Consider the following 19,052-nt stretch of genomic DNA (forward strand, 5'->3'; position numbering starts at 1 on the left):
ACACACCCAAAAAGGCAAGGAAGAACTGATCTCAAAGAAGGCTGGATCCATAACCGAAATGGAAACTAGATTGTGCAGGTGTGCACCAAGGGCCTCCTGAGCCTCCTCCAGGAAACCCGGGAGGAAGTAAACCTCAGGAAGGACGTGTCCAAAGAACCCAATGGTAATGGACCTAGGGGGAAGTCACAACCAACACAAACACACAGAAGTAAGGAGGAGAGAACCCCCCACACCCTGCAACAAAAAACCCTTTAGAGAAGGCATGAAGGCCCACAAAGGATAAAAGGGCCCGAGAACCCCAATCCGACTCCCCCAAAGCCCCAGGAACCACAGAAAAGAGCCCCGGGGTTGAGCCTTCAACCATGCCTACTGCCCGGGAAGGAAAAGCAGAGCCCAAGGGAAAAGCTTCAAAGGACAGAATCTGCTGGGAAGACCTAGAAGCTTTAGCGGGATCGAGAAGCTCGACTTCCTCCACACCCGTATCGAAAATGACAAACCCTGGATTCACCAAAACTGCAACCCGAGCTAAACCCTGCCCCGATTCTGAAACTCTCAAACGTCTTGGAGCTGGAAGCAGGGTGAGGAAGAAACAGGTGAAACCTGTCCACTGGGGAAGGAAAAGGAGGTGCAGACAGAACCATGGTCAAATTGCAGTTGGGCAGACCCACCCAACTAGGCACACAACCCAGACCGCTGCAAAACAAAAAAACAGCAACTGCAGAGCAGTCACAGCCTGAAAGCTCTGAATGTCAACAGAGGAACGGGCAAGACAGAGCACATGGGGGAACAAGTCCCACATGACTCGGGGACGAAGGTGTCACCGACCTAACAGGCAGTATGGCAGAAGAAGAACGTATGATCATTGCCAGGTGGCACAGGTGATGAACAACCCATAAATTCGCACAAGGCGAGAGCAGGGTCAGAAGAAGTACCAAAGCACAACTGAACCCGTAGGAGTTTTCCAGGGCCTGCAGAGTGAATAAGCCCTGCAGGAAGCCCAGGCACTGGGAATGCTACGCCAGTAACCCTTAAATGTAACTGGCAATCCTGGCTACCTGAAGCCAACAGAAAGGCCAAAAGGGGGTCCAAGAAGGTGGGTTCAACCAAACATACCCAAGGCAAGCCTAATAACGCAAAAATAAGAACCCACAAGCACACAAAGGGCAAAATGATAATGAAAAGCAAAATAAAGCACAAACAGCCCAAGACCAAACCGCGGAGAACGAGCAACTAGGGAGAATGTCGGTATGCCTATGTGTTAATTGAATAACTGGTCACTCAAACTCCCATGTCCCCCACTAGCCAAAAACACTCCAAACCCAAGGGAAGACAGTCAGTCACAGACCACCACTTTCCTTAATAATTAAGGGTGAAGACCACCCCAAGGGAGGAGGCCCCTTAAAGGTATTGTGTCCCAAACACCCCAGGGAAGACAACACTGACTGTGAAAGGGTAGCACAGTACTTAAGTGCACAGGGAAGACTGCTCATGCAGGTCCAAGTACACTAAACTCTTGACTCACACACCATAACCATGTATTAAACAGCCCTTCTTGAGGTTATCTTGAGATGATTTCGGGGCTTTTTTTTTTAGTGTCCCCGCGGCCCGGTCCTCGACCAAGCCTCCACCCCCAGGAAGCAGCCCGTGACAGCTGACTAACTCCCAGGTACCTATTTACTCCTAAAGGCAAAGCATTAAAAACAAAAACAAAAAACAGGAGACTGGGGCCAGAGTGACACGACAGTTACCAGGCACCACCAGAAAAGAGCTAAGAGTGGGGCAGGCTGGCAGACCGAGTCTGCCTCCCTCCTCCCCACCAAACACGGGAGGGGGAGGGGGGGGGGGGGCAAACTAGCACTTGTCTAGTTTCACAAAATTTTGGTGGTTTGCTTTCATTGTTTGGGGAAGGTCTTTTGGCATTTTTGAGGTTGTGTCTCGATTTAACCATGCAGTAATCTGTTTTGTTTTGCCTAATAATCATAATGATAATAATAATAATAATAATAGTAATAATAATAATTTGTTCACAATAAGGTACAATGGGTTCATGAGATTACATAAGATTGATATTTTTACATTCATGCAAAGCCACTAACACGCATAGCGTTTCGGGCAAGTCCTTAATCTAATATATCAGGTAAGATGAAAGGCTGCATTGTAGCAAGGTTTTTTATCAACAAATAACTACAATGTAAGTTGACAGAGGTGATTACACTGGTAAGGATACATATCTTAAGTATTAATATTGGAGAAGTGGGCAGTACAAAATACAGTGAGTTTGAAGCACAAGGTAGGAAACTGAGGATGAAATTAGGTACTTTTTGGTTTTACCTTTGAACAGGGAATGGGTTGGACAATTTTTTAATTCATCAAGGAGTGAGTTTCAAAGACTGGGTCTTTTTATTTGCATGGAGTGTTTGCACATATTTAGTCTGACTATATCATATCAAGGATATCAGAGATATTTATTTCTGGAGTGGTGCTCATGGGTTCTATTACACCTATCAAGGAAAAGTTTCAGAGCAAGATTAGCATTTACGACCAAGGTTTTGTACATGTAGATATCACATGAGAATGTGTGGAGTGAGTGTATGTTTAGCAATTTAAGGGACTTAAACAGAGGGGCTGTGTGTTGTCTGAAGACAGAGTTTGTTACAGTTCTGATAGTAGATGTTTGCCAAGTGAAGATAGGTTTGAAGTAATTTGCAGTAGTTGAACCCCAAGCACAGATACTGTATGTATGATAGGGATAGCTTAATGCATGCTATAATGAGAGGAGCAAAGTGGGCGACATATCTGATTATAGAAAGTACACTGCCGTTTTTTAGACTTTTTGGCTGTATGTTGTATATGGGTGCTGAAGTTCAGTCTTTTCTCTATGTATAGGCCAAGGAACTTCCCCTCATTTTTATAGGTAATGTTAACAATGTCTAATTGAAGTTGAATCTGATTTGATGATTTACTACCAAATAAAATATAGTAGGTCTTTTCTGTGTTTAGTGTAAGTTTATTGGTTGACATCCTTGAGTGGACTTATTTTAATTCCTTGTTTTATTGGGCCAGGTTCTGACTCGTGGTCCCTGGTAGGCCTAGAACTCTATGCACATTTGACTGATGCCAAGGTCTCATACATCCACATCAGCCCGGTTAGCTCCAGGGAGCCGAAGGGGCTCCCCTCAGAAATCAGATTAATTAAATACAAGTTATCATAAAATATATAGAAGGATATATAATTATAATGGGTATTTTTAAGGATTTTAGTGTTGTTTTTTGGCAGAAAAATGTAAATCTTAACACACAATTTTTAAGGTTTTTCTTGAACGTCTCGTAGTTTTTATCTGATTTTAGTGAAATTTTCCCAAAATACACAAATCAGCAGACTTTTTAAACGTAAAAGGGAAAATTTTGAAGTTATTCTTAATGAGTTTATATATATACATACAGTAAAGTAATACAACTAAATCAATAATTTATGTTTTTAATATAATAATAGAGAGAGAGGGAGAGAGAGAGAGGGAGAGAGAGAGAGGGAGAGAACCCTGGTTCACTATACTACCCCACATCTCACCCTGGTTCACTATACTGCCCCACATGTCTCACCATGGTTCACTATACTACCCCACATCTCACCCTGGTTCACTATACTGCCCCACATCTCACCCTCATACTGCAATGAACAGTGCAAGTATTTTACTTTCAAATATAAAGTATCACTAAACAAAATTGATGGCATCATCAACAAAGATAAGAAAATGAGTAGGGCCAGTCTGCATAATTGTTATAACTCTGCTTTACCTACACAAAATTGATCATGGATGCTAGTGTTCACTTGCCTATGACTTGTTTTTATTTTATTCTTAAATTCTAAAGCTACCAGTTTATTATTAGAAAAATCTTGCTCTTACCTGAGTATAAGTGTGTCAGTTTCTGTATTCAGATATCCTTCATTTGCAAGGAGATCTAGACGAAAGAATCTATTGTAGCCCCAGCACTCGCCTACTTCAAAGTCTGATGCAAATTCTCGGACAATATTTTTACTTGCATCTCGTGAACCTTGATGAATCATTTCCACTCTATACTCATATCTGGTAAAATAAATATAATAGTTAAAGCAAGCAATGAAGTGACAGTTTCTTTGTGGTTTCTCAGTAACTCACTGGAGCTTAGGTGTCAAGTAAAGCATAGACTCCCACTCGTATCCTGCATCTAAGAAGTCTTAGGTGGTGGTGGCTTACCAAAAACCAGAATCAGATTCTGGTTTTCTCAAATAAACAAGAGGGGCATGGGTATCAGCAGAAATGACCTCTGCAGAAACAGGAGCATTTTATTGAAGTCAATACTTAATTTCTGTGCTGGTCTCTCAGTAGCTCCCCAGTACTAACTCCTAACAGTGCCTTACATAAGAGACCGACTTTGATGAAAAGGACCACATAAAAGCAACAAAGAAAAATAAGGGAGAACATGTGTAAAAAAGGCAAAAGACAAAACAACCAATAACCTCACAAAAGTAACAGAAAGAAGAATAGCATGCAACACAAGTAAGACCAAAAATATTACAGCAGGTGGAAATCACCCATAACTAGTGAACTGAGTCAACCTGAAAAAAAAACAAGCGAAGAGTTTAGTTGTAGAAGACAGGAACCTAGCAGACAAACAAAACCCAACAACACTCACAAGAAAGGAAGAGTAAAACCAACTGCAGAAATGCTACAAACAGGAAAGCAAAGAACCCCAAAGGAAAAAGTAGTAGTCCAAAGAAATCAAAAGTAAACAAAGCAAAGAAATAACCTGGAGGGCAACAGGGGGTGAGGGGACAAACCTGCAAACAGGCACCTAAGGACAGTCACTCACATTGGCTGACAAAAGGAAGTTGGCAACTAGCCAGGAAAGAAAATGGAGAGGGACCCCAACACACTGAAACCACATTAAAAACAAAACAAACTTATAAGAGAACCAAAGAGATTAAAAAATATAAATAGGATCATGCAATGTGTATAAATTTTTGTACTGTATATTTATCAACACCTTGCATAAACTGTAGGGCATAAACTGTAGTGCATATACCAGTACCAATTGTGCACCTATACTTTAAAACATTCATTTCCAAACATTGACATTATCTCGGTTAAAACTCAATAACTTTGCAAATACCCTGTACATAAAAAGGCTATAAACACTATGTATTGCTGAGTGAGTTCAAAGCAGGACGGAATGGTTAGCGATTGAGAAGGTGGTCTGCAAAAGTGCTAAACCCTTAAAGTAAAGACAGCCAGTACAGAGGAAAAGCTTACATTCTGTGGCCATGTCCATAGCCACGGGGAAACTATCCGAATGATGCTGGATCATTGAGCTTGGAGGAATCCGAACCCTCCGCAGAGCCTGCCAAACTGCCACAAACTCTCACACAGTGTTGTGAGCTCAAAAAAGAGAATGCCAATGACCAATGCTTGACTGGTGAGCACTGGTCACAAAGCCCCAGCCTACAGCCGATATATAGGCTGAACAAATTGAGCGAGGGAGGAGGAAGACGCCATGGCACCAAACCCCGAAAAACCTGAAGAGGAAGCCGACAATGCAGCACCTGGCGAAGAGACACCGGGACCCAAACCCAGCTATCACAAGAGTGGTAAAAGGGGCTGCCCTGAAGGTACCAGAACAGCCTTTGGAGCCAAATCCTACCCATCGAGTAAACCAGAAGGGCAAAGTTCAGAGTCCCAAACAGCTGCTTGAGTATCCGCTGAGTAACCAGAGTTCCCCTCAACAGCAGCAGACTGTGGGACTGCAGCTGGAGCAAGGCTACACGGGGGCAGGGAAAGTAACGCCAACTGAGAATCCCAAGTCAGGCCCAACCAGGTCCGAACCTGGGATGGAACCAACTGGGACTTGCTCCATTTCACTAGGAACCCAAACCCAGCAAGCTGGGAAAAAAACAGATCACTGGGCTAGCAGACAAGCAGACCAACTGAGAGCCCAAACCAGCCAGTTGTCAAGGTAGGCCAAAACCCTCAGTCCTAACAAATTAAGACAGGCCACTACAACCCAAGTGAAGTGCATAAAAATATATAGTGCCAGATTCAACCAAAACAGAAGAGCCCAAATGAAGCAACCCTATCGCCCCACGACAAAACCTAACCAAACAGCGGATGAATAGGGACGTGCCAATAGGTATCCTTGATGTTCAAGGAAATCATCCAAGCGCCCGGTTCAAGAACGAGATAGACTAGGACAAAGTAGTTATCCAAAAAGAGGGGCAAGGAATCGACCAGTTCAGATGGGACAAATCCTTAATGTATCAAAGATCCGCACAATCCCGTTTCGGGAACGGAAAAAGGTGGAAAACCATGCCGTCTTTTTCCGTTCAGGGAAACAAGGAAAAAACAAGGAAACTGACTCCCCTAGGATCAGAGCATACAGTTTAACCACAGTAGATGAAGCTGAAGTTGCCCCGACAAAACCCCCCACAAGGGACACCTCACTGAGCGACTCCACATCCTCCACAAGCCAATCAAAAGACAGCTTGTGCAGACACTAGAATTGCCTGACAGAATCCAAGTGCGACCGAATCCAAAAATCATCAGTGACCAAAGTTTCCAAAAGAAGAGAAACTTGAGCGTGCACCTGCACCAAACCAATATCAGGGAAAAGGGCAGGAATGAAGAGGCAAGAATTAAGGAACTCATGAAAGCCCCAATGAAAAAACTACAACACAGGAGACACCTGCCAATGAAGCACACAGGTACGACAAAAGCCGTCCCAAGCTCCCAGTGAAAAAGGACAGTCCGTTAGCCAGGATGACTCCAGAACCTCATAATACAGGTACACCCAATGTGGGGGAGAAGAACCAAACTCAAAAGAGGCTGGATACATTACCAAGGCATAAATCAGGTCATGCAAGAGGTATGCACCAAGGGTCTCACGAGCTTCCACCAGATGAAACCATTGAAGAATGAAACCTCCGGAATGCCGAATCCGAGGAGCCCAAAGGCACCCGGAAATGAACCCTGGGGGAAGCCCCGCCTAACTCAAACTCAAAGGGAAGGGGAATAAGAAAACTCCACACCCTGCAACAAAAGACCTTCCAGAGAAGGCACAAGGGGCTTACAAAGGGTCAAAAGGAACCCAAAATCTCCAATCGAACTCCCCTCGAGCACTGGGAACCACAGGCAAGGGCCCGGGGCAGAACACACTTTCACTCCCACCACCCAGAAAGGAGAGACGAAGCCTAAGGGGAAAGCTTCCACAGAGAAAGTCAGCTGGATAGACTGGGAAGCTTTGACAGGAAAGAGCGGCTTAACTGCTTCCACACCCGAATTCGAAGGGGCAACCCCCGGATCTGCTCAAGCCACATCCTGAGCTAAACTCTGCCCCAATTCAGAAACCCTCAGACGCTTCTGAGCCGTACGCAGGGAGGAAGGAGAAGGGTGAACCAAACCAAACAACCAGAAAAAGAAGAGGAGATGCGGACAGAACCAAGGTCAAGTTGACCAACACCTCCAATTCCATGTCCCTAAAACACAAATGGGGCAGATCCAGGCAGCCAACCAGGCACACAACCTAAAGCATTGCAGGACCGAAACCGGCGATGCAAAGCATGTGCTGCTTGATAATTCTGGTCTTCCACAGAAGAATGGGTGGTTGTGAGCCCACTTGGGAAAAAAAGTCCCACATGACTCTGGGTCGTAGGTGTTACCGACCCCAACAGGCACCATGGTGGAGGCAGAAAGAATGAACATCCCCGAGTGGCACCGGCGACAAACAACCCTCAAATTCGCACAATGTGAGAGCAGGTGCAGAAGAGGTATCCATGGTACCCCTCAAGCGCACGGGGGTTTTCCTCGGCCTGCAAGATGAAGGAGTCCTGAAGGAAGCCCAGGCACTTAGGTCGCAACACCGGTAAACCCTGTTGATGCAGGCACCCAGAATACCCAAAGCCTAAGGAAAAGTTAAGGGGGATAGTAAAAGGGGGGTTCTACTGCACACACTCTAGGCTTGGCCTAATAAAGTGAAAAGAAGGACCCCCAAGGAAAACTACAAAATAACACGAAAAACAAAAGGAAAACCCCCAAGACTAGACTGTGGTAAACGAGCAGCCTGGAAGAAACATCGGCACCCTTAAACAACTCGTAGAAAGTGGAGGATGAGCAACCACACTGCGCACCCCCACCCAATAACACCCCTAAACCGCAAGACCCCTGGCTTACCATAAGGGCGAAGAACATCCCAAGGGAGGCCCACTAAAGGGAGTGTTCCCACAGGGAGGAGAACCCTGACCATGCAAGGGCAGTACTCACAGAACACACAGGGAAGTAAATCCTGAGCACATGCAGCTCCGATACATTAATACTCCTGGCTCATGCACACTTCTGTGTAAAACACTACCGCAAAGGCAAAAGAACACCAAAGAAAATTGGAAACAGGTGCCAGAGCAATGCGACCGCCAGGTAAGCACATGAGGAAAGAACTGAAGCCGGTTGACCCGGGCTCCCCACTTTCCCCAGCATGGGGGGAGGTGGCATTAACTAATAGGGGGCTAGTTTCACTAAGTTTTGGTTGTTTCTTTTCTTATTGGGGAGTTCTTTTTTCATTTTAGGGACCTTGGTTGCATTTTTAATCCAGGCAGTGGTTTGTTTTGATTCACCTATCCTTCTAGGTGCCTTCCCCGGTGATGGCAAAGATGATAACCTTTAAATGTATATAGATTAAAGGCCATTGTTCCCTGCGCCTTTGTGAGGGGGGCCAGATTTTGGCTCATGGTCCCTTGAAGTCCAAAAAACTTTGCAACTGATGAGACTAGGTACTATGGCACTTGTTTACTGATGATAGCTTCAGAGCCAATGAGGCTCCCCACAGAAAAATTACATGACAATTTTATGTGTAAAGAATAATGAGATTAGTATGTTGTATTGGTCACTCCTGTTTACTGGAGATAATACCATATAGGGATGGAAACACTTGAGTGGCATGATTAGTAGCTAAACACACATGTAAACACCCAACAGCCCTGAGAGATCTTCTAATTTTTGGTGTGGAAAACATACCTCAAGTTATGAACATTTTATGTTACTAAAATGTGCACACATGAAGGATTTACTGTACTACTACTATACATGAATTTGAGAATCAACAAAGTCCCATTAAATGTCAGTTATTTTCTTCTCCAAGCCTACAGAACTATGGATTCTCAATAATTTAACTATATGCTCACTTTGAAGTTTCTGGCAGACCAGCACTAAGCTCTAGGAAGACAGACAGGTAATTCCCTCGGACTACACCATTGCCATCTGGGTAAACCTGTAAAATACAAAAAAAATTCATATAAATAGAGTAAAGTATATTAAGCTTCCTACCAAATAAACATACACTGTTATATCTATTTAATTTATTTCCAGATTTCTATTTTTTTTATAAAAGTAAAACTGGAATTCCAAACAATGAAATGTATAATAAATTATCGTACATTTTCACAAATTTTTTTATTCTTTAGTTGCCTTTATTAACCACTGTACTGTGCCGAGAGCCTCAAGGCGCTGGATTGAGGGTGTGCAGAGTGCCATATGGCGATTGTAGGTACAGTATACCGTAGGATTCAAAACTGGCACGCGGTGACTTGGGTACGAGATGAATGCCTGTGGCCTCCAGTGAGCATCCGCCATTTTGAGAAAAAATCCCAGCATGCCCCCACGGCCAGTGGTTGCTACCTTCATACTGAGGCTCCCATGTCTGATGCATCATAAACAAGCTCTCTGACTACGGTCAGCCGCGGTGTTGGAAAATGGCTCTCGGATGCCAAAATACAGGACATATTATTTGATTATTTGATGAACATATTAGTGACATTGAAGACAACAGTATTGATAAAGACCTAACACAAGCGTCTGACAAGTGATATGGACATTGAGGTGGACAATGTCGAGTGTGTGTACAGTACACGCACCTCGCCCGGCCTGCCACACTGCCCTAGGTCAACACCACTGGAGTTACTATCACTATGTACAGTGTAATCCGATGTGTCTCTACCGAGTGATAGAATAGGTGACAAATTATTTTCTGGGTTCAGTGACAGGCTCAGATACAGAGTTGATGAACTGAGTGCAAGCCGCTATGGTGTTACTAGGCGGATGTTACAAAACCCATGGCATCACAGAGCCTACATAACCCTGGACAACATGGGTTCAGAACAGGGCACTCCTGTCTCTGTCTCAATTGCTAGACCACTCTGATATGGTTTTAGATGCTATGGAAGGCAAGCAAAACACTGATGTAATACACACAGATTTTGCAAAAGCTTTTTGACAAGTGTGACCATGGTGTTATTGCACACAAGATGCACTATAGAGGAATTACCGTACTGGCAAAGTAGGATAATCTTTAATTTCTAATGTGAGAAGTCAACACAAAGGACACAGCAAACCTTCAAGCTGATGTAAATCAAGTCTTTTCAATGGGCCACAGAAAATAACAAGTTCTTTCTTTTCTTCATGGGGAATTCTTTAGACATTTTTGGGGTTTTGGTCGCATTTTTAAACCAGTGTTTTTTTTTATTCACCAATCTTTCTGGGTGCCTTCCCTGGTGATGGTAAAGATGATAATCTTTAAATGTAATGTGATCACTGGCCATCACTCACTGCACCTCTCTGAGGAAGGCCAAGTTCTGGCTTGTGGTCCCCGGTAGGCAAAAAGAACCCTGCAACTCATGGCATTAGGTACAGTAGTATGGCACTTAGTGATAAAAGCTTCAGAGAACTGTTGGGGCTTCCCACAGGATATCCTTGTTGAAAAGCAGAGGTGCAATAGGTACACAGAGAAAACTCTTTCAACACTCTCTTTCTCTCTAAACCTAAGGGGCATAACTTGCTGACCTCTCATGGTATTCAAAAAAAAAAAGAGACCTTCATAAACACTTTCAAAGGATTCCTGGTCAACCAGGCTGTGGTTCATATGTCAGGCTGCAAGTAGCCACATCCAACAGTCTGGCTGGCCATACGACCAACTAGGGGGCCTTGTCAGAAACCAGACCACAAGGACATTGATCCTCAGTACCATCGCAAGGTAATTGAAAGGTAAGGTAGGTCTGCTTTTTGCACCTGGAATGAAGAATGTATAGAAGGAAAGAAAAGTGTTCACAGCAAGCACATACAAATGAAAAAAAAACTGAAAAACATAAACAAGAGGAAACGGAAAAAAGTAATGCAATTCAAAGGTGAACATAGAGTAGGCTGCTAAATGACATTGTGATTTTGTTAAAAATTACAATATCTGCAAGCAGTGCTTGCATATATTGCTTGCAGATATATCAGCGCCTGCAAGTAGCAGGTGCTGCTTGCTCGGTGTCTGTACCCAAGGGTCCTTCCGCAGCTCTGCCTCTTTCAGCAGATCGGTCTGGTCCGTTACATGGCTGGTTCGATCTTCTCCTCGAGTCTTTCTGACTCGAGTCCATCACCACTTGTACGGTGAGCAGCAGGTGGCTTCGTTGACGGTGTCCCACCTGCGTGCTTCATCTCGGCGGCAGTATGCAGTTTTCTGGCGGTCCTTCCATTATTTCTTATCCCTTCATAGGTTTACTTCTCTCTCTGATAAGGTTGTTTTGTCCTTCCTTCCTTTTGTGGATGTTCTAATACTGTCATCTTATGCCGAATACTGTCGCCTCGTATTGTGTGGCTCTGGCGAAGCCACTGCAGCTTGTATTAGGCAAAGATGTTACTTCTGCACCGTTCCGCAAGCTGTCTCGTGCGTTGTTATACCTCTGGCCTGCTCATGCGCAGCCTGAGCCGTCCTGGTCGTTGGACCGGGTGCTCTCCTCTCTCTCTTCTCCTCAGTTTGTGGTGGCCCCTTCGGTTCTGGATTGTTTTTCCAAGGCTCTTTTTCCTGTTGGCAATGGCCTCTGGAGGTCGGGTTGGGGAGCTTTTTGCTCTCCTCCAGCACAGGGGTTTCTGCTCTTTTGCTCCTAGTGGTAGGTTTGTTCGTTTGCAGCCATCCCCTCCTTTTCTGATGAAGAATGAGACTGCTGCTTTCTGGAGGGGTCCTTGGGTTGTTGATGCTTGGTTGGTTAGGCCGGGAGTGCATCATGTGTTGTGTCCCGTTGCGGCTCTCCTCCGTTACTTGCACCCTTGGTGGTCAGGGACGCGCTTTGGGTTGACCCTATTTCCCTTGTTTCCTGTTCCAGGGTTTGGGTCTCCCAGGTCGTCTGCAGGGTAATTCGGTCCAGCCAGCCCTGCAGTCTATCCTCGTGCCTACGACGTTCGTAAGTTTACTGCGATGTCTGTAATCTTCGGTAACATATCTTGGGCTGACATTCGGGCACGGGGTTTTTGGAGGTCGAACAGGGTCCTGGCCTCTCGCTACCTTGTCAATGTTCCTGGGCCTAGTCGGGCCTGTGTCACATTGGGTCGGCAGTTGCAGCCAGTTGTCTCGACTTCGTGTTGAGGAGTGAGGGCCGAGTGCCTCCCGGGTAAGTCCCTCTTGTTTTGTCTTTGGGTTAGTAGCTACGGGGAGCCGAAGGCCCCCCCCCCCCCAGAAAACCAGCATTGAATGTAATGAAACACCATTTTCTGGGCGAGACTCGGAAGCTCCCCAGCATCTCTCCCTCCCTCACTCTGGTCGGCACTTTTTGGTGTTTTTTGACATTCAGCCTCAGAACTGCAGGGAGGATAGCCGGCATAAGGGTCTGGGGCTTCCCCTTCCCCTTCCCGGGGAGGATGGAGGGTTGTGCAGACAGCAGCGTGGCGACATGGTGACGTCATGCTCATTTGCTAGTTTTCATTTGGGGAGCTCTATCCACTAGTTCGGCTTTCAGTAGTTATATTTAAACCATAATAGGGGTTTGTTTTGGGGCGCTTACCTTTCTGGGTGCCTGACCCAGTCAATGGCAGACAAAGAATGCTTCCAACCACACGAGGGGTTTCTATAGGCCATTACTCCTCGTGTCTCTCTGAGGGGGCCAGGTTCTGGCTCGTGGTCCCTGGTAGGCCTAGAACTCCATGCACATTGACTGATGCCAGGGACGAATACATTCATATCAGTCCGTTTAGCTCTTTGGAGCTGAAGATGCTCCCCCTTAGAAAAGCTCCTCTACCTAAGGCTTAGTTGCAGTAGCACTCGAGCAGCAGGAAACTACCAAGGGGACCTTTCCAAGAAAAAAAAATGCAATAATCCCTTACTTTTAGCCTCCAAGAGAGGCCATTGACATGAAGTGGCGGAGAGTAAACCGGATCAGCCTTGTGTTGTAACTGAGAGAAGTTGTTCATGACAAAGGTACTACTGTCATACTGAGGGACTATTTCACTGAAAAGGAAAACGAAAGAGATACTGTAATACCTAAACTGATCTGATGATAAAACTATTAATTCAAATCTTGTATCAATAGCAATGGCACAAAATTTATAATTTAAACTCAAATATTAAAACTAATGCCACAACTTTTTACAATTCATTCATGAATGATTATTCAATAAACAGTGTTAACTAACTATAATTTATTAGGATTAATGCATGAAAGAGAATGGTGAAATGAATAAGTTTCAGTTGTTTGTTTTCTTCTTTGGAGAGTTCTTTTGGCATTTTTGGGGCTTGGTCTCATTTTTAATCCAGGCAGAGGTTTGTTTTGGTTCACCTATCTTTCTGGGTGCATTCCCTGGTGATGACAAAGATGATAACCCTTAAATGTATAATGATCATAGGCCATTGCTCTCTGCACCTCTGAGTGGGGGCCAGGTTCTGGCTCGGGGGTCCCTGGAACCAAAAAGAACTTTGCAACTGTTGAGATTAGGTAGTATGGCACTTGTTTAGTGATGATAGCTTCAGAGAGCCAACAGGGCTACCCATAGAAAATATCTTGCTCCCAAATATTTATTTACACCTAGGTGAATAACAGTATCAGAAAGGAAACCTGACAGTCCCTTCCTCCCAAAAAGCTGTGCTGATGAGGGAGGAAGAACTATAAGGCATGGAAGAGGTGTTACAACATTCTACTCATGTATTTGGTCTGGCCTGTCCTGCACTGCCCTTTTCTCTCTCTCCATGTTCTACCATGGCCTTCATTTACCCTGTCTTGCCCAGCCCAAGTTTACCCTGGCCTACACTGGTAGAAGCGTATGCTAATGAGAGTTGTGCTATTTAACATATTAGAAAATTAATGTAGAAAATGTGCAAATTGCTTTTTCCAGCCTCTAGCATGAAATGATCTGAGCAAATCAAGTAACACTGTACAAGATATCATTTGCTAAGTACAGTATTGAGAAGTTTTCAAAAACTTTTTAGCAACAACAGTGCTAAAAAATGCAACACAGAATTTCTTACCTTTGAAAATCAGCAGGTACAGGAGCTGTGACAAAGGAAGCCATGGGCTTTTTATTCACAGGTGCAATCATAGAGTGGAGGTTAGGAGAGTGCTGGATCAGTTCAGATCTGTCAAAAACAAATAAATTTAATATTAATGCACCTTCCCACAAACTATGTTCATTTTACATATAAATGTATGAAATAAGTTGACAGGGAACAGTATTTAAATTTAAATGCAGAAGTGTTAGTATGGACAATTTTAATGTTATCCTATAATTATACCTTGCACATGTGAGACCACACTGATTACATAGACAATTTTGAGGATGGTATAATAAAATAGATGTAATTTGTTTACAAAGTACATAGAGAAGACTGATCAAAATCCATAGCATCAAACATTTTATGAAGCACAGATGGATGAAGGGCTATACTGTATTGATATGATGCATGGAGTCGCAAAATATAAACTCCTGATACAATTGAAAACAATGGTTATAAACTTGAAATGTTTCAATTTAGGAAAGATATACACTATACTGAATTTTTAAAAACTGGTCTACAAACAGTATCAGAGGTATGGGAATATATTACCAAATAAAATTACCCAGTATGCTGTATTAACAAATTTGCTAGCAAGTTGATTGCATAACACAGTAAATATACAAATGACGATGGTCTGGTATACAGTATATGAGTTGGGAATGGTTAGGCATACTGAAGAAAGAGAAGAGGTGGGTAGACTACATTTTCTCAAGACTGTCAGAAAGCCTTTGATATGGTACTCCATAAGAGGCTGTTACAAAAGTTGAAGAAACAGGCAGGAACAACAGGTTAGGTGCTCCAGCAGATAAGGGAGTACTGTATATCTAATCAGAACAGAATATCCAACAGCTAATTACTGTGACGTTGGGGTAGATATCAGCGTGGCAAGATGTCACCAGCAGTGTCCCACAGGGTTCTGTACTTGGACCCATCTTGTTTCAGATATATATAAATGATCTTCCAGAGGGTATAGACTCGTTCCTCTTAATGTTTGTTGATGGTGCAAAAATTATGAGAAGAATCAAGACAGATGAAGATATACAGAGACTACAAGATGACCTGAACAAACTGGAGGAATGGTCTAGAAAATGGCTATTAAAGTTTCACTCGTAAAGAGTAATGAAATTAGGTGAAGGGAGATGGAGGCTGAACATAAGGTACCATCTGGGAGTTGAAATCCTTCAAGAGAAATCCTTCTCTCTACTTTCTCTCAAGTAGAAAAAGATCTGGAGAGGGGGAGTTGATATTATTCTGAACCTGGCCCCAGAAATCAACATCAAAAGGGCTTATGCCCTTTTATCATCAGCGGCATCTGCTAGGTTTGCCAACATAAGAACTGCCTTTAGAACTTGTGTAAGGAATTATTCAGAACCTTGTATACCACATATGTCAGACCAATCCTAGAGTATGCAGCTCCAGCCTGGAGTCCATACCTAGTTAAAACACAAGACAAAGTTAGAGAAGATTCAGAGGTATGCCACCAGACTAGTCCCAGAGCTGAGAGGTATGAGTTATGAGGAAAGGCTACAGGAATTAAACCTCACATTCCTGAAAGACAGACGAGTTAGGAGAGACATGATCACCACCTACAAAAATCTCTGTGGAATTGGCAGGGTGGACAAAGACAAACTACTGTACTTAGTAAGGGCAGAACACGAACAAAGGAGGAGGGAGAGGGAACTACTCGGGAGGAAACCCAAAGTAGTACCCAAATGAGCCACAGAGTCAGTAGAAATCATTTTTTCTGTGTCAGAGTAGTTAATAAATGGACTGCATTAGGCAGTGATATAGTGGAAACAGACTCCATACACAGTTTAATTGTAAATATGATGGAGCCCAATAGGCTCAGAAGAGCCCAATAGGCTCAGAAACCTGTAAACCAGTAGATTGATAATTGAGAGGCAGGACCAAAGAGCCAAAGCTCAACCCCCCACATGCACAACTAGGTGAGTAAGACCTGGAAATGGTTGGGTATAAACTAGCTGAAAATGGTTGGGTATAGACGAGCTGGGAATGGTTGGGCATACACAAGCTGGGAATGGTTGGGCATAAACGAGAAGAAATGGTTGGGTATACAATAATGTATGCAAGAGTTGACTCATAAGGGCCAATAAGCCTTTTGCAGTTTCCTTTGTTCTAAGCTTTATCATTTTATTAATACAGTAGGAAAATGTATTATATGCACACAATGTATTATGTATATACAATGTACTGTATTAAGTGCACACACATTTCTCCTTTGGAAATAAAATGTATTCAACCTTGAAATAAATATTCCCACACTTATATTGAAAATAAAAGCTGTTAATACCAAAAATATGATGGGTTTGGCAGTGTCACGAATGTGACGGTTCCGGCAGTGTCACGAATGTGATGGTTCCGGCAGTGTCACGAATGTGATGGTTCCGGCAGTGTCACGAATGTGACGGTTCCGGCAGTGTCACGAATGTGTTGGGTCCAGCAATGTCAAGAATGGGCCCAGATATGTCAAGAATATGATGGCTCCAACAGTGTTTAGGTATGTTTATCATCCCAATAAACAAAATGGAAAGTTGAAGATCCGGTCAGATTTTTTATGAATGATATCTAAAACTCTGATAATATAACTGATATAAACACAAGCATGACGATGCCACCACAACAACATTTTGTTACGGGATAGGCAGCCAGTGTATATATATAAGTTAGGTTTATATTGAGGTTCCTCCCAAGGCTCAACTACTAACCCTCCCGAGGATGCAACTCTTAAAGCTGACTAACTCCTGGGTACCTATTGACTGCTAGATGAACAGGTGCATTAGGCAATAGTCAACGCACCCAACCATTTCTGTCCTGCTCGGGATTTTAACTCGAAGTCCCGATCCAGAGTTGAATGAACCCGACTGTACAATTGGGATTCGTACAGTGATATGAAAATAAAGTAATGTATGTACGGCACTGTGAATTGCTAAACAAAAATTGTGTAAGTTTTGAGATACAGTTTCTAATAATGGGAAAGAAAATAAATACAGATAATGGTAGTGGCTGCTCAAATGCAACTCTTACTTTGAGCAAGTGTGTAACTGGTGTTCAATCTCCTGCAACAAAGATTCTAGCTGCTCTGTTTCTTGCGTTAAAGAATTTTTTTGACCCATTAATGTGAGCAACTTTGACTTGAGCTGAGAGTCAAGCCGAGCGATCATCAGTTCCACGGCATTGCGAATTTCTCGTACCCTTTCATCCTTAGCCGCTCTGACAGATTCCACATTTCTTTCCTGTAACGAATGAATGAAATGCAAAAATAATCATTGCATATAAAAACAATTAACAACTTAACCTGAGGATATTTGCATGACAAAATTTGCCCGATACAAATTATTATGATAGGAAAAAGTTATTTAGACAAGAATTTTTCTTTAAACATACATGGCCTTTTACATATTGTACACAAATACAGTATTGGCATATGGAACATATGAATAAGGAAAGGCTTACCCCCCAGCTCATAATTGGAGAATGTCACAATTATATATGCATATGAAAGTATCAAGCAGAATGAAAAACAACTACGTGGACTAGTTGAAAATTGTGTCGAGGTATGTGAGAGATGACTAACACACTGGCTACGGGATAACGTTATCGCAGTTCTTAACCCCTGGGAGGCGCTTGCCTTAATATCCTTCAACACCACCAGGTGAAAAAAAAAAAGTTTCATCTTATAAAAGTGTTCATTTGTGTTCCCTGATCACAGGGAAAAAAAAATAGGAGACATATTTTGTCTGCAATAGGGTGGGAAAGTCTGGTAAAATTGAGTCGTTGACAGAGTAAGTGTCCTGTGGCGGTCTGTTCCACCCGCGCTGACAGGCGGGAGTTGCCACAAAGATATTATTATCTAATTACAGTATTTTAATGTCTGATTTTTTCTCTGTGTTTTTGCAGTAATATTATTCAATAGTGTGTAGTGTGATATATTTATATAATAAAATGTGTGAACTAACTGTACAACTAAGCTGGTAAAGTGTCCAAACAACATAGTGGCCACCAATACCTAAGCCAGCAGACGATGCTACCTTACTCGCCAACATTCCTCATCCCACTATGCTGTTTGTGCTGTTGTTATGCTATACACACATTATATATAAGTATCTACATGTTTTATTCACCATAACTGTACAACTAAGCTGGTATGGTGCCCAAACAACATAGTGGCCACAAAACACTTCATAACAAGCGACACAGCAGCTAACGGACAACAACTTCACGCCTTCCCTCACCAATATGACTCCTACCAACATACTCCTTTTGCTGTTATTACACTATATACAAACGTTATATACACGTATCTACATTTGTGTTCACCATAGTGAACCACTAAGCTGGTATGGTGAGTCCAGACAATAACAGGTCGCCAGACAGTCAGCAGACAATGCCGCCTCTCCCTCCCTCCCTCACCAAAATTACTCCTCCCACCATACCTGCTGCTTGATATCTGCTTGATGGGGTTCTGGGAGTTCTTCTACTCCCCAAGCCCAGCCTGAGGCCAGGCTCGACTTGTGAGAGTTTGGTCCACCAGGCTGTTGCTTGGAGCGGCCCACAGGCCCACATATCCACCACAGCCCGGCTGATCCAGAACTTCTCTTACAAAACAGTCCAGTTTTCTCTTAAAGATGTCCATGGTTGTTCCGGCATAATTTCTTATAGTCGCTGGGAGGACGTTGAACAACCACAGACCTCTGATATTTATAAAGTGT

General features: G+C 43.3%; 1 protein-coding gene across 3 annotated transcripts in view; it reads right to left on the reverse strand.

Moving 5' to 3' along the window:
- Nucleotides 1–19,052, reverse strand: part of LOC123758776 (E3 ubiquitin-protein ligase TRIM37) — a 53,809-nt gene that overhangs the window by 28,183 nt on the left and 6,574 nt on the right. For all 3 annotated transcript variants that reach the window (XM_045743456.2, XM_045743455.2, XM_069334660.1), the window contains exons 4-8: nt 17,368–17,576; nt 14,296–14,403; nt 13,158–13,281; nt 9,206–9,291; nt 3,906–4,085 (exon numbers count right to left, since the gene is read on the reverse strand). In XM_045743456.2, the coding sequence (XP_045599412.1) occupies nt 3,906–4,085; nt 9,206–9,291; nt 13,158–13,281; nt 14,296–14,403; nt 17,368–17,576 (707 nt within the window). The remainder of the gene's footprint in view (nt 1–3,905; nt 4,086–9,205; nt 9,292–13,157; nt 13,282–14,295; nt 14,404–17,367; nt 17,577–19,052) is intronic.

Source organism: Procambarus clarkii, chromosome 31 (assembly GCF_040958095.1).
Source record: "Procambarus clarkii isolate CNS0578487 chromosome 31, FALCON_Pclarkii_2.0, whole genome shotgun sequence".
In the NCBI taxonomy this organism is placed as follows: domain Eukaryota; kingdom Metazoa; phylum Arthropoda; class Malacostraca; order Decapoda; family Cambaridae; genus Procambarus; species Procambarus clarkii.